This window comes from Phascolarctos cinereus, unplaced genomic scaffold (assembly GCF_003287225.1).
Source record: "Phascolarctos cinereus isolate Bilbo 61053 unplaced genomic scaffold, phaCin_HiC Scaffold_4;HRSCAF=312, whole genome shotgun sequence".
Lineage (NCBI taxonomy): Eukaryota > Metazoa > Chordata > Mammalia > Diprotodontia > Phascolarctidae > Phascolarctos > Phascolarctos cinereus.
Window position 1 is genome coordinate 591,453,693 of NW_027555847.1, and position 20,568 is coordinate 591,474,260.

General features: G+C 36.0%; 1 protein-coding gene across 7 annotated transcripts in view; it reads right to left on the reverse strand.

The window, feature by feature from the left end:
• STK3 (serine/threonine kinase 3) overlaps positions 1-20,568 on the reverse strand; it is a 485,213-nt gene that overhangs the window by 414,349 nt on the left and 50,296 nt on the right. For 4 of the 7 annotated variants that reach the window (XM_020969092.2, XM_078153672.1, XM_078153673.1 and 1 more), the window contains 2 exons: positions 19,889-19,969; positions 5,379-5,507 (listed from right to left, as the gene is read on the reverse strand). In XM_020969092.2, coding sequence (XP_020824751.1) covers positions 5,379-5,507; positions 19,889-19,969 — 210 coding nt within the window. Of the gene's footprint in view, positions 1-5,378; positions 5,508-12,390; positions 12,555-19,888; positions 19,970-20,568 lie in introns of those variants that run through there. The other 3 variants (XM_078153675.1, XM_078153676.1, XM_078153677.1) reach the window with 2 other exon arrangements.

The window sequence follows — 20,568 nt, forward strand, 5'->3', positions numbered from 1 at the left end:
CAGTGTACTGGGAACAGTATTTTACTGGGTAAAGCTGACAGGTAAAGTAGTCAGAAAGAGACTACTAGGAAGGCTTTCCCCTCAGAGTTCTGCAGAAAATGCTTCTAAGCTTAACTAAGCCAATGAAAAGCAGAATCTGAGATAAACAGAGTAAGTGAGAATAATAACAAGAACTCAAGAAGCCCAACATTTTTGTCATGAGTATAAGAACAAATCAGAGATTAACCTAGCAAAATGTGTATATACCTCTAGATGATGCAGTGCATAGAACACTAAGCCTGGAGTAAAAGACCTGAGTTCAAATGCAATACTTACTAGTTATATGACCCTGGGTAAGTTACTTAACTTCTGAATGCCTCACTTTATTCAATTGTAAAATGAGGCTAATAGCACATATTTCCCAGGGTTGTTGTGAGGATTAAATAAGATAATAATTGTAAAGCCTTTAGCATGGTGCCTAACACATAATAAGCACATAGTAAGGTATGTTAGCTATCACCATCATCATCATCATCAGAGAACATAGTCTTAATCTAAAAGGGTTAGTTAAGCCAATAAAATTAAAGTTAGGCAAAATGTTTATTACTGTATTTATAAATTTGTTCTAATGATCACTCAATTCAATTATATAATTGATATAAATTTGTTACCTGTTTATAAATAACAAGTTAGATTTGTATCACACTTTAAAGTTGTTTACAAAATACTACATAATAGTTCATCTTTTGTTACTAATGTGATTTGAATTCCCTCTAAAGTGAATTCTTAAAAAAATAAAGTGAATTCTTGAGATTTCCTAACTAGTTAATCACCATCATCAAGTAACTACTGGCAATGAAATCCCAGATCTAAAGGTTAATTTCTCAGGTAGGATTACAAACACCTAGTTAAGAATTATCTTAAAAATCCTTCAAAAGCAATAATAAGCCAAGGCCAAGCTATCACAATCCCTATTTTATAAATGTATATGCTAGGGCACAATGAGATTACCTGATTTTCTCAACATCATACAGGGAATGAGGGATTTCCTTATCCAAGTCTGGCACTAGCCACAACTTTTGACATATAATTCACACTAGGTAGGGCTTTAGTGGCAAGACAATAAAAACTCTTAAAGTAAAAAGTTTAGGGGACAGTAAGTGGTGCAGTGGATAATGCACCAGCCCTGGAGTCAGGAGGACCTGAGTTTAAATCTGGATTCAGACACATAACACTCATTAGCTGTGCAACCCTGGGTAAGTCACTTAACCCCAACTGCCTTAACCAAAAAAAATAAATGAAATAAAAAGTTTAAACTTAATTTGTAGACTTCAAACAATCTAGTCTTGAATTTGCAAAGTTTTAGTACCTTATCATTATCTCATTTGTTATGTATATGTTTAATCTGGTTGAAAGACTATTATTGTTATATGATGTATACTGTACTTGATTTCTAGGTCACCCTCAAGCTAATCCTCGTGATGTTGGTTCATAGCAGATTAAAATATCTCACTGATCATCTAGCATTTATGGTCGGAATGGAACTGCTATAATTTACAGAATCAAAGTTGGAAGGGACCTATTCATTATTCTTGGTTCAACAGTGTTTGAACTGGAATCCCTACAACTTGCACAATATACAGGCCAGAGAATAAATTAGTCATGTGTTTGTTAAGCACTTACTATGTAGGCATAGTACTAAACACTGGGGATACAGATACAAGCAAAAAGATAGTTACTGCCCTACAGGAACTTATATTCTAATGAAGGAAGACAACACATAAAAGGGAGATGAAAAGGGAGATGAAAAGAAGCGTGCCCGAGCTGAGGCATGCTGGCAAAGTTTGAAAAGTTATAAACAAAATCAGGTGAGGAATAAAGATGGCAGACCTAGGCCCCTCCCCAAAATGGAGGCCCCAGGAAGAACTCACCAATGGGAAAAGGGGACCACAAAGTCAAAAAGATGATCCAGGGTAAAAAATCAGCTGAAGCATGGTAGCAAAGTCCAGAGAATCAGAAGCAGAGCTAGGAAAAGAAGAAAGCGACTTGCCCAAGGTCACAGAAGGAATAAATGGCAAAACCAAGACTCAAACCCAGATTCTCCGGTTCCAAGTGCAATGTTCTTTTAATTATACTATGTTCTCCCAATTTGCCAATATTGGTTTTTTTATTTTGGGGGGTTTTTTGGGGGGGGGAAGGAAAAGGAAACAATGTTAGTCTATCATGGCCTATTCTTGATTAACCCATGCTGAACCTTAGTGATTACTGTTTCCCTTTCTAAGTGACAACTGATCATCCTTTTAAAAATATATTCTAGAATTTGGCTAAGATTAAATGTTAAGAGCACTGGTCTACAGTTTAAAGGATCCACTCCCTTCCCTTTATCTAAATTAGGAAAATATTTGTCTTTTGCCAGTCTTATACCATCTCTCCTACAAAATTTTTTTAATTTAAAAAAATTTTTATTTTTAGTTCTCAATTCTCCCACCCTCCTGCCTCTCCCCCATCCATTTAGAAGACAAGAAATACCCAATATCCTTTCAAAGTCATGCAAAACATATTTTCACATTTGCCATGTTGAGAAGTGAGGGAAAAAGTAAGAAAAATAAATAAAATGAAAGAAAACATGCTTCCTTCTGCACTCAAAGTTCATTAGTTCTCTCTCTGGAAGTAGATAGCATTTTTCATCATGAGTCCTTTGGAACTACTGCTACACAAATTTTTAAAGATCACTTTTAGCCCACTCCATATCTCTACTTGGACCATTACTTCCCCAATGATAGCCTGGACTCTGTCACTGGGTCCTTTGTTTCTAATAGGTCAGCCTCTGCCTTATCTTACTAGAGCCCAGGCCTCTTGATACCATTTTTGGCTTACTCCTGACCAAAGTGCTAGATAAGCACTCTTCCCTTTTCCACCTCCCCTTTACATGTCTTACCCCTGTAAAATAAAAATTCTTTGAGGTAGAGAGTGCCTTACTTATTGGCATTTGACTCCCCAGTACCTAGCACACAGCAAATGCTAAATAAACATTTTATCTATCACTGAAAGCAGCTTAGTAACCACATCCATCAATTCTTTCAATACCCTAGAACCTAGTTTGCCTAGGCATGGTGACTCGAACTCCTTGAGGGCAACCACCTCATCTTCAGAGTATTTTATTGTCACATAATTTCTGCATGTATCCTTGTAGATGGACACCCAGATTTGTATATATTCTACAATTACTGTGAATTGAATTTTTTTCTTGATGTATTTGTTGGTAATACACAGAGGCTGATAATTTTTGAGGGGTGCTTAAAGGATTAAGAAGTTAAGGGCCTTCCTCAGAGTCACCCAGTAAACAGCAGGAACTGAACCCAAGTTGTCTTGGTTCACTGCTGCTTAACAAAGAAAAAAGAAGCAAATTAAACTCACTGCAGTGCTGCCTATCTATTGTCCATTATTGAGATGCTATCCAATCAGAACAATAGCTATAACTTTTTATTTCACTATCCTCTTACCCTAACATCTCTCTAAAAAAGCCCCTAACGGCCTTTACCATTCAACACCAGCTTCCATATATCATTAGTTTTATTCCTTTTAGCATTATTCACAAAGGACTTCCCAAATCTTTTGCATTTGTTATAGCTGTCCTAACTTCCAACTCCTGCACTTTTTTACCATCAGTAGTACTATACACCACTTCCCTGAAATTTCTTCCTTACCAGAATTATTAATTTGGGGGTTATCAAAATTTTGTTCTTGAAAGCAACCTGTTACTGTTGGGCTGACTTCCTCTGTTAACTTGTTAAATTACAGGTTCCTACTTATCCTTTCTCTGAATTTCTTGAAATCTGCTTTTCTATAATCAGAAGCACAAAGATTCTCCTCCTTAACTACCATTATATCATCTAAACATCATGAACTCTAAGATGGAATTATTCTTCCTCCAAAAGTTCTCCCCATTTCTGATTCAACAACCAATTTTTTTCTAACTAGTCAGAATCAGGTCCAAAATGAATAGAGTTTCCCTCATTATTTTCTCCAGAATAAAAGTATGCAATAAGTTCCCTCTTCTCCATTTCTCTTCATCTCAAAACATCTTCACATCTTCCACTCTCTCATGTCTTCCTCCAGTGTTTGATAATAAGGTAGCACTTCCCCCAACCAAGGCATATTCTTTACATAGCCTAGATTCCAGCCTTTCTTTCCTGTCTTCACTGGCATACCATCCCTTCAACTATCCTCCCCCTCTCTCTAATCTTCAACTTTTCTCTCTCTACTGGTTCTTTCTATACTTCCTTCAAATATTCCTATGTCTCCCCCACCCAGAAAAAAATCCTTCACCTACCATCCCTCAAACCATCACCTTATATCACTCCTCCCTTTACCATCAAAATCCTAGGAAAAAATTTCCTACACTCACTACCTCCAATTCCTCTCCTCTTAATTACTTCTTAATCCTTTGCAGTCTGGGATCTAATATCATCAATCAACTGAAATTGCTTTTTCTAGGTACCAATGATGTCTTAATTCTCAAATTTAATGGACTTTTCTCAGTCTTCATCCTACCTACTCTCTCTGCTACATGTGACACTGCTGACTCATCCTCTCCTCCTAAATAGACTCTCCTCTCTGGATTTTCATGATTTTGCTCTCTCTTTGTTCTCTTTATACTTGCCTGATCCCTCCTTCTCAGTTTCCTTTGATAGCTCAGCATCAGTATCACACCTGCTAACTCTGAGTGTTCCCCAAAGCTCTATCTTGGGGCCCTCTTCTCTTGGTGTCTTCATCAGATAGCATGGGTTTAGATATTATCCCCATGCAAGTGATTCACAGAACTCCATTAAATCTCAGAAGGTAGACTAGGATTGGATATATCCAATAATTCCTCTGAGCTTCAGCAGTACCACCTGCCTATTGGGCATTTCAAACTAGATGTACCAAAGACATCTCAAATTTGATATTTAAAACTGATCCAATTATCTTTCCCCCCCAACCCAACCCTCTTCCAGGTTTTCCTATTTCTGTCAAAGGCAACACCATTCTTCCAGTAAGTTTCCCATTTTCATTCCCTTATAGACAAAGTTAATGCAAAATGCACATCCCAAAAGTAAATGAGCTTAGCAAACAAGAAAAATTATGCCCCTTAAGGATGAGACACTTCCATCACCAAAGATGCTTATGTGATATGCCATTTCTATTTATAAAAGAAGCTCAGTGTTCTAAAACCAACTTCAAACACCTATCCCATCTTCTTCGATGATTTTAACTCCTATTTCTAAACAATAAACAGAACAAGGAATATAGAAAGATAATATATATATTTTTATATGTGTAATAATACAAATGTCAGTTATACGCATGCATGGTATCAGTCATGAGGAGAAAAAATATAAATGTAATTCTATTCATACCTGTCACATTGCTGCATTATAGAAATTTCTTTGATGATTTCCTGAAGATCTGATTCAACAGGAACTTGTTTAATTGCCACCACTTGACCAGATTCCTTATGTATTGCTTTAAATACACTTCCATAAGATCTAAAAAGAAAATAAAAATTTTTTCTAGATAACATTTCCTCCTTTCTAGTAGTTATATTAATCAGAAATAAAATTTCTATCCTCTGTATGTTTGTCTTATTGGAATTTTTCAATTTTTAAAACTCAGCAAATAAACATGATTTGAAAAACAAGCAATTAAGTTCAAAAAATAAGAATTTATAAGACTATTGAAGTATGCCTTCTTGATGTCACTGCTTTATTTTAAGTTGAATTTAATAAGCAAATTAATAATGACACTTTCTCATACATTTTTATGAAGCATAGAGAAAATCTATACATAGACTTCAGTTCAAACAAATACAGTATTAACAACACTTATCCAAAGCAGTTAGTGTTAGAAGTCCCTGTTATACATGAAGGATTAAGATTTCTTTTCATTCTCTATGTCAGTTTGAAGTTATTTTCCTAAAACTACTACTTTGTTATTCATCCAATCCCATGTCTCTTCCCCTGGCCTGTTAGCATATACTCTGGTCAGATAACAGCAAGAAGTGTCCCATTCCCTCCCAATAGTGAAATCAGACATGGACCTGTATCAATATAGCAAAGGATCCATCCTCCAAGAACGTTTTATCATCAGATTGTCAGCTCATGTAGTCCCTGGGACTATATCTGCTCCCACTCCCATGCCTGGCTTATGCTCACATGAACTCAAGCCAATTACTCCCCACTTTTAAAATTTCAGCAAACTACCTAAAATCCAGCAAAAGCACAGATGTGGAAGCAGTGGCTTCATTCGTTTTGGCCTGCACTAGTATCAGGGTGATTGTTTTAAAAGTTACTTTTCTTTTTAGTCCAAACTCCATGAAATAGAGATCTGAATTAAATAAAACAACAGTAACAATAACAACAAATGAAAAATGAAGAAAAGAAAGCATAGCAGGGAAAAAGGACCAGTCTTAGACTCACAAAAACTCAGGTTCAAGTCCTGCCTCTGACCCAGACCACCTGTGTGACCATGGGTAAGTCACTTGACTTCTCAGTGCCCCAGGGAACTCTAGGAACCTAAGTTACAAATGTGTTAACAGTAGTAGAGAAAGTTTCCACATAGGAAGTTCCTTACACTAATAAAAGCACAGATTTGGGGCCCCAAAAATGAAGAAAATAATAGAAATGAAAATCAAAAGAATGAAACTTAAATTTAGTACTTAAAGACACTAGCTCAGTTCCCTAAAGTACTATATGACACACTATTTTTTAAAATATTAAAAGAACACTTTAACTGAAGCACATATCATTTTACAACTTTTCAAGTAAGTAGCACATTGATCTTTTAGAGAATTAAGTAACAAATTTTTGTGAGATTTTTTTTTAAGATTCATGATTAAAAGCTATACTTTGGCCAAATCCATTTAGATGATAACAAATGAAATAGATTTAATGGAAGACAGCTGACAAGGACAAGATTGACAATCCTAAGAATTTTAGAACAAAACATAAGACGAAATGAAAATATCCCCTTGATTCAGATTTACTAATTCTTTTTATTTCTAGATATTTCATATAAAATAAGAGAACTCTCATCCATCATACCAGTATAATTACAAAGTTGGAAAGCATAAAAAGAGGCAACTACCGCTTCACCTTCAAAAACAACTACTTTTAAATATTTTTTAAATCTTATTTCTGAAGCTCTAAAAAAAATATTTCCTGAGCTTAATTTAGATTACTAAAAAACCTCCCTACCATCCTATTCTCACATTTTCTTATTAACTGTCTGTATTTACATTATCAAGATGCTATTGGATCAAATAAAGATTCCAAAGAAGATGAAACTACCAAACCTTCTTTTCTCTCTTACATCTATTCTCTGTCCTGGGGCTGACATTCCCTCTCCTACCACTTTCATACTCATTTGATTTTTGTTTTTTAAATCACCAATTATTTCCATCCCTAATGTTTATGGCTTTCCCCCGGTTATTCTATTGCACTCCAATCACAAATAGCCTTATGTGGATTCTTTGAAATTACCAGGCAAATCAATTATTTCCTCATTTTCTATTCTGTTACAAATAACTCTAAATTCTTGATAAGAGAGTCAAGCATAAATTAGGAATAAATAAAAAGCCCATTGTAGCAGAAGTTTATATAACAAGTTCGGGTGCTATTTTTTTATATAAAGAGATTTAGCTTAAACTCTCCAAAATTAATTTTTAAAAATGTTTACTGAATTTAAGAAACACCTGTTGGACTCAATTTTATATTTTAAATACGTTTAATGCCACGCCAGGTCATCTGAAGAGGCCCTATTACAATTCCTTGTTTCAGATGGGTGCGGAGAATGACTTCTTCAATATAGCAGATAATGGTCAGGTTCTCACCCTTTCAACCAATTATTTTAACAAGATTCATTTATTCAACAAACTTTCTCATTAAGCTATGAGAAGAATTTGTACTAAATGCTGGAGAAGACTCTACTCAAATGGATCAATTATCTCATCAATCTGTATGTTTCCTTCAAGAATGCAGTTCACATTCTATCCATGACTGACCATCCTGTATGACTCTTGTCCACCTTCTCCCATAAGTTTATGATTCACCCAACATACAGAGAACCTTCCTCTCTATCTCCTAATAGCACAAAGACACCAGTACAGTAGTGAGACTGTCTGCCAGGTGAACAAACCAACTTCTTTTTTTATTATTATTATTAATTTATTTTGATTTATCAACAATCACTTCCACATGCTTTTGTTTAAAATTTTTCCCCCTTCCTCCCCACCATCTTCCCCAAGATGACACACAATCTGATATAGGCTATACATATACATTCCTATTAAACATATTTTCACATTAGTGATGTTGTAAGAATTAGAACCAATAGGAGGAACCACCAGAAAGAGGAAACAAAACTCAACTGAAGAGAAAAAAAAAAATAGCAAATAGTATGCTTCGATCTGCATTCAAATTCCATAGTTCTTTCTCCGGATATCATTTTCCATCACAAGGCCTTTGGAGATGTCTTAGATCCTTCTAGTGCCGGGAAGGGTTAAGTTTATCAATATCAGTCATCATACAACGTGGCTGTTATTGTGTATTCTTGTATTCTTATAAATTTGACATATATTTTAGAAATGAGGCCCTCATCAGAGAGAAAGGTTATAAAAATTCTTTCCCAATTTTCTACCTTCCTTCTAATCTTAGTTACATTGGCTTTGTTTCTGCAAAAACTTTTTTTAAGTGAGGCAATTGGGGTTAAGTGACTTGCCCAGGGTCACCCAGCTAGGAAGTATTATGCGTGTGAGGGCAGATTTGAACTCAGGTCCTCCTGACTCCAGGGCCGGTATTCTATCCACTTCACCACCTAGCTGCCCCCTCTGCAAAAACTTTTCAATTTAATGTAATCGAAGTTATCCATTTTACTTTTCATAATGTTCTCTATCTCCTGTTTGGTCATGAATTCTTCTGTTCTCCACAGATCTGACAGGTAAACTATTCTTTGCTCTCCCAATTTGCTTACAGTATCAGCCTTTATATTTAAATCATGAACCCATTTTGACTTTATTTTGGTATGTGGTATGAGATTCTGATCAATGCCTAGTTTCTGCCATACTCTTTTTCCAGTTTTCCCAGCAGTTTTTTTTTTCAAAGAGTGGGTTCTTATCACAGAAGCTAGGGTCTTTGGGTTTATCAAATAATAGATTACTATAGTCACTGACTACTGTATCTTGCATACTTAACCTATTCCACTGATCCACCTCCCTATTTCTTAGCCAATACCAAGCAGTTTTGATGATTGCTGCTTTATAATACAATTTAAAATCTGGAATGGCTAGGCCACCTTCCCCTGCATTTCTTTTCATTAGTTCCCTTGATATTCTGGACCTTTTGTTCTTCCAAATGAATCTTATTATTTTTTCTAACTCTATAAAATAATTTTTTGGTAGTTTGATTGGTATGGCACTGAATAAGTAAATTAGCTTAGGTAGAATTGTCATTTTTATTATATTAGCTCAGCCTACCCATCAACAACTGATGTTTTTCCAATTATTTAGATCTGACTTTATTTGTGTGAAAAGTGTTTTGTAATTGTGTTCATATATCTCTTGGGTTTGTTTTGGGAGGTAGACTCCTAAATATTTTATAATGTCTACAGTAAGTTTAAATGGAATTTCTCTTTCTATCTCTTGCTGTTGGGCTTTGTTGGTAATATATAGAAATGCCAATGATTTTGTGGGTTTATTTTATAGCCTGCAACTTTGCTAAAGTTGTTTATTATTTCAAGTAGTTTTTTACTTGATTCTCTAGGATTCTCTAAGTATATCATCATGTCATCTGCAAAGAGTGATAGCTTTGTTTCTTCTTTGCCTATTCTAATACCTTCAATTTCTTTTTCTTCTCTTATTGCTAAAGCTAACGTTTCTAATACAATACTGAAGAACAGTGGTGATGATGGACATCCTTGTTTCACCCCCGATCTTAGTGGAAATGCTTCTAGCTTGTCCCCATTATATATGATGCTTGCTGAAGGTTTTCAATAGATGCTATTTATTATTTTAAAGAAGACTCCATTTATTCCTATGCTCTCTAGAGTTTTTAATAGGAATGGGTGTTGTATTTTGTCAAAAGCTTTTTCTGCATCTATTGAGATGATCATGTGGTTTCTGTTATTTTTGTTGTTGATATGATTAATTATGCTGATAGTCTTCCTAATATTGAACCAGCCCTGCATTCCTGGTATAAATCCTACCTGGTCATAGTGTATTATTCTTGTGATAAGTTGCTGTAATCTATTTGCTAATATTTTATTAAAAATGTTTGCATCTATATTCAATTGGTCTATAATTTTCTTTCTCTGTTTTGACTCTTCCTGGTTTAGGTATCCATACCACATTTGTATCATAAAAAGAATTTGGTAAGACTCCTTCACCTATTTTCCCAAATAGTCTATATAGTATTGGAATTAATTGTTCTTTAAATGCTTGATAGAATTCGCAAGTAAATCCAGCTAGCCCTCAAGACTTTTTCCTAGGAAGCTCATCAATGGCTGAATAAACCAACTTCTTATGCTTTACATATAGGAACCCCTGAAAAAGTACTTTTTCATCCATACTTTTTGACTCATACATTTCCTGGATAACATCCTTTATCATAGTTCTTCTTTGAAGTCCCTTATTTGTTACATGTTGCAACTTGCTTGAACCCACCATGTGTCTTTCTGTTGTTCTCTGTTTTATATTTATTTGTAATCCTCTGGAAAAGTTCATGACTTGCAGCACTAACAGAATAGTGATATTTTAAAAAGATGGGTCTTTTAAAATTTAGAGATCATTAATGGACCTCTGAGATTTCTTCACGGCAATCAAATTGGTGATCCTCTTCCTCCAGTTTAATTACAAGTCCAATTCATCGTCCATGTGTTCTGTTTGTCCCAGATATCTATACTGATGGACAAGCATTATGGTTTGTCTTTTTAATTATATGTAATAATGTGGGTAACAAACATTCTTGATCTGCTTGGTTTTTCCTGCATAGATGCCTAAATTCTTTTGAATACTCATGGATTTCTTCATGGTCTCTTAGATTTAGAGCTGGAAGGGACCTCAGAAGTCATTAAGTCCAATCCTCTTTAGAGATGAAGAAACTGAGGTCCAGAGAAGTGATCTGTTCAGAGTTGTAGAGCTAGTAAATATCCAAAAGCAAGTTCTAAACTGAGGCCTTACTGACTCCAGGTATAAGGCTCTATCAACTATACCATCTTCCAAGAACTGCTGCAATGTTCAGGAGCTCAATGAAACCAGCATAAGGTCTTCCTCAACCAGGAACAACTAGAGGACCTCACCATAGATAGGGAATTCCTCTTCAATGTGGAATCTACACTAGATCTCCTCCACCATTGATGGATAGAAAGACATATGTGCATACATATATATTCTATTTTACGCCTTTATCTTTCAAAGGATCTTGAAAAATTCTGATAGGATGAGAAATAACGTTTTTAGAAAAGAACCATTAAGGTAGAATTTTGCTCTCCTGACTCTAATGCTTTTTCATAATCAATAATAAAAAACAAAACCTAGCCTTCTGTATATCCTGCAGTCAATTATGCAATGTAAAGAAGTAGTCCCCTGTGGCCTGTCATTTGTGAAAATCTGCCTTTTCCTACTAATACCCTCAATGTATGTGCAGATGATTCTCATAAAAATTCTATAGAAATGAAAAGCATGTAAGTCAAAGGTTGTTGATGTTTTCTTAGTCACTTACTCATTCTAGTATTGTTAAAGTCTGAAGATTTTTCCACACCTTTGGTAGCTTCACTTCCTTCAGATAACGTGTGAATCAGTCCCTCTATACCCTCACAATTAAGTTACCTACATTATATATTTCCTCTTCGTACACTTGGTCCAATCCAGCTGCTTTTCCTGACTTTATTCTCCTTAGTTGCCTACCAAATTCCTACCTTTCTCTTAATTTTAAAATATTTTTATTGATATCTTTTCAAAACATGATGTTAAAGTACAAGTGTGGTGGCTCCAATGTTCTTCGTAATGAAAATGACTAGTTAGAAAAATCTCCGCAGACCTTTTTGTTTTGTCTTGTTTGTTGTCATCCTTCCACATTTATCCTAAAGGGCCTTCTAAATTACTTTCCTTGTTGAGTCTCTTTGCCATACTTTTAAAATTTCTCTCCACTGACTGTTTTTTATAAGGCAGTACTTTTTCAATCTTCCAACATCCTTGTCCATAAAGTTTTACAAATGAGTTTATATTCTAAAGAGGGTCAATGTCCAGGGCCTATCAATTATTTTCTTGAAAGTATTCACAAGGTATAGGCATGAGGCTTTTTCAGAATCTGCAGATCTCTGACCTCTTTCATTCCTTATCCCTAAATTATGTTTTTCTATTTTATTTCTTATTCTCACCTTTAAGTCACAGAACAGCAAAGTATATGCCAATTTAATTTAGGGATGTTATTGAGTTCTTCATTGTATTTCTGTACCTGTTCCTTCTTTATAACCAATAATAGTGAATAATTTGCAATTGTCTTCACGGAGGTCTTTTTGAAAAGACTTACTTATCATGAGCTCTATAATGAGAGATAAGCAAAAGTCAGTCAACAAATATCTGTCAAGTGTTTATAAAGGCCAGGCACTGTGCAATGTGCTAAGAATACAAAGAAAAGCAAAAACAGAATCCTTACCTAAAAGGAACTAACATTCTAGTGGGGAAGACAACATATGAACAACTATGTACAGCCAAGATAAATACAAGATATAGATACACACATACACAAGTAGGTGGAAAGTAATCTCACAGGAAAGGTACCAGTATTGGGAAGGAAGGAAAAGTCCTCTTACAGAAGGTGGAACTTGAGCAGGGTCTTGAAGGAAGCCAGTAAATGGATGGGAGAAGGGAATGGGGAATAGTGAATGAAAAAGCATGGAGTCTGGAGATAAGAGTATTGTGTGTGAGAAACAGCTAGAAGGCCAGCGGAGCTAGACTATGGAGCACGGGGGAGGGGCAAAGTATAAGAAAACTGAAGAGACAGGAAGGGCTTTAATTGCCAGAACATTTGAAATAATATTTTTCGTTGCATTTGGGCACATGATAAAACCAATCCCTTGATTCCTTTATTTGTCTTCACACAAAGAACTTATAAATTATCCCTCCATTTAACTTCAATTTACTTTTTTTTTTCTTGTTTCATTTACAGGAAGAATGTAAAGATGAAAATGATTCAGTTCTTCCATTAGTAGGTCCACAGGCTGGTCACTGGCCAAAGATCTCACGTTAAAAGTACCAATGGCCAAGTAAAAATTTATACAAGTGCTATATGAGATCCAGAGTCATTTTCAACAGGAGGAATAAGGGGAAATTTCATGGAGGCTTTACCATTTTTAAAAGGATAGGCCTTACATAATAGATCTGTAGTTTCATGTGCAACCATCTTTTCTTTTATTCTATGTTATAGAAATGCTTGTGTTATTTCATAAATCTTTTAAAAATGAATAAATAAATAAATAAAAGGATAGACATTGACCCTGAGATCCTACTACTAGGTATACACTTTAAGAAGGTGAAAGACAGAAAGAAAAGTAACATATACACCAAAATATTCATAACAGCAGTTTCTGCAGTAGCAAAGAATTGGAAACAAAGTAGATGTCCAAATGGTGAAGAGCCAAAGCAACTGCTCTACATGTTACTATACTATAATAAGGAAGAATTCAAAGAAATATGATAGTATTTATATACGTTAACAGACAGTGAAAAAGCAGAATTAGGAAAATAATATGCATTATGACCACAACAGTATAAATGGAAAGAACAAAAATTTTGTTGAAAGATTTTTAAGAGCTAAAAGTGATCTGTTAAGAGTTGATATAACTAACTCCATTTCGTCCTGTATCTGCCATCTTTTATTATATGGCACTACTATGTATTAGTACAGGGAAGCAAACTTCTTCAATTTTTCCCTTCCTCCTAATGTTTTATGTAACAAAAGAGGACTCATTTCTCATCTGGCTATTCTCTGACTGATTTCTCCACCGCATTTCCAAGTTGGGTAGTTCTCCCAGGCTTTTTAGCTTCCTTTTGTGTTTTGTCTTCCCCCATTATATTATAAACTCCTTAGGGACAAGGACTGCCTTTCTTATTTGTAACCCTAAGAGCTTAATTCAGGGCCTGGCACATCTTAGGCACTTAATTAATGGACTTTTGATAGTTCAGGGGGGAAGGGGGGGGACCTGGAGCCAAGATGGCGGAATGAATACAGTGAGTTGCTTGAGGTCTCCTCCAAACCCCTCCAAACACCTATAAAAAACGGCTCTAAACAAAATCTAAAGAAGCTGAACCCACAAAAAGACAAAGTGAAACAAATTTCCAGCCCAAGACAACCTGGATGGTTGATCGGAAAGGTATATCACACAGGGCTGGGAGAGGAGCACAGTGCGGCTTGGGCACACAGACCACAGTGAACCTGGAGCAGGCCTCAGAGGACTGAATCACAGGCAGCTGTGGCAGTTTCCAAACCTCTCAACCCACAAACGTCAAAGACAACTTAGAAGGTCAGTGGGAAAAGTCTGTTTCTGTGGTGAGAGAGAAGACAGGTCTCAGCCCCAGTTCCTGAGCACAGCCCTGGATTGGCGGCTGCCTCCTGAGCTTCCAGCCCACAGACTAAAGGGGAATCAAGTGACTGATCAGAGGGGGATTGCAGGGATCTCTTTGCCAGTGCTGAGGCAGGAATCTCTTGCTTTGCTCTTGCCTGGATCTGGGTCACAGTTCTGAGGGGCAGTCCTGGGGTGAGGAGGAGCACTGGTGTGGTGGAGCTTGTAATGGCGGTGAAGAGGAAATCCTCCTCAGAGTTCCAAGACAGAAAAGACTGCTTGTGGTCACTCACAGACCAGAGCACAGGCCAGGAAAGGAGTAAACACCTTGCCCCTTATCATACCATCTTGGAAGAACTGAAAATTCACAGGTCCCTAGAAGTATCTCTGAAAACAGCTGCACAAAACCCCCAAAGCTTGGGACAGTACATTCTCCACATTGCAGGCAGATCTCTACCTCAATAAAGAACTGATAGTTCAAGAAAGTTGTCCCATTCTCTTTATCTTAGATAACAAAGCACATAGTAAGCTTAATAAATGCCTATTGATCGACTGACTGCTAAAGATGGTACAGTTTTCTGTTTTTGTTCAGTCATGTTCAACAATTTGCAACCCCATTTAGGGTTTTCTTGGCAAAGATACTGGAGTGGTTTGCCATTTCCATCTCCAATACATTAAGGCAAATAGAAGTTAAGTGACTTGCCCAGGCTCACATAGCTAGTAAGTGTGTAGAGGTCACATGTGAATTCAGGTCTTACTGACTCTAAGCCCAGAACTCTATGCACTGCACCACCTAGCTGCCCACTATTTTCTTTGGTCTAATGCAAATGGCTATGCTAACAAGGCCACATTCTTCTTTTGTCGTAATAAGTATTTTTTCCAATGCTCTGACCAAACTGCAGCAAGCAGTGTGTCTTCTCATTTGTTACTCTTTCTGCCTCACTTAGCTCAGAGGAGAAAATGTGTAAATGTCACCTGCTGAGCTATCAGACACATGGATCTAGGACCTACTGATGGTGTGTCATACTTCTGAGTGAATAAACTGCAGTGTTCCTATGTCTGTATCCTGTACTGGCTTATTTATTGGCAGTAGCTAGTCAGGACCCAAAGAAAACTCGGGCAACACTATGAAACTGAGAAGATAGGAAAATGCACCTCTCTCCTCTTTGTAGATTTGGAAGACAATGGGTATGGAATACTACATATTTACTTGTTTTTGATAAACTATTTTTTATCCTTTTTATATATTCTTTGTTACAAATGATGGCTTGCTGGAGAGGAGACAGAGAGAGGATACATTCAGAAATGATGACATAAAAACAAAAGGATGACCAGGAATCTAATAGACAAAGAGGAGGAAGAAAGGCATTCCAGGAATAGGTAATAGCATGAGCAAAGATAAGAGTCAGGAATGTACAGGCTATGTTTAGGGAGCTGACAGAAGACCAGTTTGGCAAACCATGAAGCATATCAAAACTGAATACGTAGAATGACATCAATCTCTAGAAGCCTTGAATCACAGCAAAGGAGCTTGGGTTTTACTCTGTAGATAATAGGAAGTCACTGTCAGATGATTAGTAATGACAACATTCTCTCCACACTACAATCAGGACTCTGCCATCATGTCCCAGAAAACTCTTCATCCTGGAAGATAACTTCAGCCCTGGAATTCACAACTCAGAAGCAACTTCAGCCACTCCCTATGTTTCAATGGCTCCAGAACCTCCATTTAAGGAAAGTGCCCAGGCTAGTCATCTCTTCCTCCATCTGATTCCTCCATCATATCCCTGAGCCAGGTAATTTCCTTGCCTACTTCTATGTCTTTTCAGTTTCCTTTTATGAGTTGATGATATTAGAATGTAAACTCCTTGAGGGCAGGGACTTAATAATGCTTGCTGTTGTAGTTAACCACTTATATTATAAAACCCTTTAGTTCAAAATACAGCACACCTCATTTTATTGCACTTCGCTTTATTGTACCTCATTTTTAACGAATTGAAACTTTGTGGCAAACCTGGGTCAAGCAAGTCTGCTCACATCATTTTTCCAATAGCATGTGTATACATCATGTCTCTGTGTCACATTTTGGTAATTCTTGAAATATATTAGACTTTTTCATTATTATTATTATATCTGTTACAGCAATCTGTGATCAGTGATCTTTGATGTTATGGTTATAATTATTTTGGAGTGCCACAAACCATGCCCATGTAAAACATCACACTTAACTGATAAATGCTGTATGTGTTCTAACTGCTCCACTGACCTGCTGTTCCCTATTTCTCTCCCTCTCCTTGAGCCACCCTATTCCCTGAGACACAACAATAGTGAAATTAGGCCAACTGATAACACTATAATGGCCTCTAAGTATTCAAGTGAAAGGAAAAGATAATTGATGGGGCAAACTTCATTGTTATCTTATTTTAAGAAATTGCCACAACCACTCCAATCTCCAGCAACCACCACCCTGATCAGCCAGAAGCCATCAACATCAAGGCAAGACTTCCACCAACAAAAAGATTATGACTTGCTAAAGCCTCAAGTCATGGTTAACATTTTTTAGCAATAAAGTATTTTTAATTAAGGTTTGTAAATCCTTTTAAACATAATACTACTGCATACTTAATAGACTATAGTGTAATATAAACATAACTTTTATATGCACTAGCAAACCAGAAAATTTGTGTGACTCGTTTTATTGCAATATTCACTTTATTGCGGAGGTCTGTAACTGAACCCACAATACCTCCAAGGTATGCTTGTACTTTCCTTACAACCTTATGTGATAGTGTAGATATTATTATCCCCATTTTCATATGAGAAAACTGACTTGCCAGTAAATGCTGAGAGTCATAGAGAACCCAGGTCTTCTAATGCCAACTCACATATTCCTATTACACCAAGGTAGTTTCTCCAAGGATGGTTAGTCTTCTTTTTAAAATGGCCTCATCATCTTATTCCTTTATTCAAAACCTTTCAACAGTTCCCTTTTATCTAATAATGAAGCAAATAAACTTGATTTAGCCTAAAATTCAACTTGAGGGGAGAGAATCTAGATACGGAGGATAGCCAGTGAAAATGCCTATAGTCAGGAGATCAAGCATGCTGTGTAAGGAACAGCAAGAAGGTCAGTATCACTTGACTGAAAAGTACATGAGAGTGAATAAGGCAAAAAAAAAAAATTTTAAAGACCTGAAAGACAGGAGGGAGCCAACTACATAATATAAGTTGTGAAGGACTCTCAATGTCAAATAGAGGAATTTGTATTTAGTCCTAGAAGTAATAGGAGTTTATTGAATACGGTGATGGCATGGTCAGATCTACACTTCTAGAAAGATTAATTTGACAGTTAAGTAGATGACAGACTGAAATAGGGAGAGACTTGAGATGTTATCAAGGTAAAATCAACATGACTTAGCAACAAATTGGACATGGAAAAGTGGGGTAAGAGTGGGGTAAGTATCACACCTACATTGTGAGCCTAGGTGGCCGAAAAGATGGTGGTACCCTCACCTGCAAAAGGGAAGTTCGTAAGAGTGAAGAGTTTGGGGGAAAAGATAATGAGTTCAGTTTTGGACATGCTCAGCTTAAAATGTATATGGAACATTCAGCTGGAGAGGTAATTCTAGAGGTTAGGAGAGGGGGTAGGATGAAGACTTGAGTTTGAATCCAGCCTCAAACACCTACTAGCTGTGTGACCCTAGGCAAATCACCTAAAACCTGTATGTGCTTCAGTGTCCTTTTATGTACCAAATAAGTTAACTTATGTAAATCAATTTGTAAAACTTAAAAGCACTAAATAAGTGCTACAAATAGTTATTGTTATTACCATTAATGTTTCAGAAACCTAGAGAAAAGAAGGTATCAAGGAGAAGAGGGTGATCAACAGTGTGAAAGGCAGTAGAGAGATCAAGAAAAATGAAGAATGATAAAAGGCCATTAGATTTGGCAATTAATAAATCACTGGTAACTTTGGAGGAGCAATTTCAACTGAACGATGAGGTCAGAAGCTAGATGGCAAGACTTTAAAAGAGAATAAGAGGGAAGGAAGTGGCAGCAGAGATTGTGGATCAAGTTTAGCCACAAAAAGGAGGAGAGATATAGGATGACAGTTAGTGGGGATGGATGGGTCAAGGAGAGATTTTTTGATGATAGGGTAATATGGGCATGCCAGTAAACAGGGAAAGAATGAAGTTAAATGAGAGAATAGGTATGATAAAGGAAGCAATCTGTTACAGAAGGTGAGATGGAATGGGATCACTTGCACATGCAGACATTAGCCTTGTCGAGTAGAAGGCACCTCTTCATGTAAGACAGGAGTGAAGGAAAAGATGGTACCAGAAAGTATGTGGGTGACATGGAATGAAGAACAGAAGAAAAGAATGAGTTTTCAGCAAATAATTTTTCTTTCAGTGAAATGAGTGAAGGTTCTCAGCTAAGAGGGTGAAGGAAGAGTGAATTTTGGGAGGTTTGAAAACGGATGAAAAGATTTGAAAAAGAAGTTGTGGTGGTATCTCATACTCTTTATATTTTTCATATCACCTACCACAATACCTTGCAAATAGCAAGCACTGAAAAAATACTTTTTCTTTCTTTTTTTTTTTCATTTTTCATTCTTTAAGATATCCAAGATAGCTCAACCTCTCAGGAGTCATTGCAGGGTTTTATTACCCTAATAGTCAATTTGTTCCTTCCTTATGTCTAATTAAAATTTTTGTCATTTTAATTTAAGTCAATTTCCACTTCTTTTGTTTTCTAAAGACATGAAAAATACCTGATCAGCATTCCTATGTTTAAAAAAAAAAACAACCAAAAAAACCTCATATATCAAAGCCACATCTTAGCTTTCTCTTACCTGGATTTAAACAAAACAATACCAATTTCTTTAAACTATATTCTGAAGACCTACTTTCCATTTTAATTATCCTTGTCGTTATTCTTATATCCTGCTTTAGTTTCTCCACATCCCATTTAAAGCATATTTATAAAAACTTTATTAAGGATGTTATAAGTATAGTGGAAGGATTATTTTGGCTGGCATTTTTCACAACAGCAGGACATTGCTGACTCATATTCAACTTGTGGTAAATTTTAACCTCACCCCTATGCCTGCCATAGGCTTTTCCCCCCATCTTTTGCCTAGTTAGTCATTCCCCATCCTCTATTTGCATGGGTGTTAACATAATATCTTAACTTTAATACATTTTCAATTCAAGCAATGTACAACTGTATAAATATTAATATTGGATGACTATTTCTCAATACTCATCTTGTTCTTTTCCTGAAAATAATTTTTACAGTTGTGTGTACTTACCCCTCACCAAGCTTCTCTAAGACATCAAAGACTTCTTCAGGCTGCTTAGTTAAACTGTCTTCACTCAGCTTTTTTAGCTTGCTAATAAAATAAAAAACAATATTTTATTTAAAATCACTTTTTAAATTTATAGTATTCTAAATGCCAAATGAAAAGTAATTTAGTGAGTAAAAAACCAAAAGTCTCAAATGCCAAAAGTAAGACTATGTACCCTACAAAGTGTTCTGTAGTCAGAGAATAAGGAAAGAAATTTTTTTTAATTTTAATTTCAAACTGAATTTAAATTTTCTAAGTTCATTACTGTTTTCTTGAATAAATATATTTGAATAAATAAATACATAAATATTAATAAATAAAATAAATATATTTGAAAAAATCATATCACAAAGTTATATTCCATCTATTATTTTTAAGCTATATGCAAACAATCAGTATCCATAGGCAACGAGGGGATTCCAAACTCAGGCATGAGCTAAAATAGATGACCTCAGAGGTCTCTTTCAACTTTACAATTCTATGACTATATATATATGTGGTTTACTATTCTAATCAAGAAAAACTGAGGGGCAGCTAGGTGGCGCAGTAGGGGCAGCTAGGTGGCGCAGTAGATAGAGCACCGGCCCTGAAGTCAGGAGGACCCGAGTTCAAATCCGGCCTCAGACCAAACACTTGACACTTAC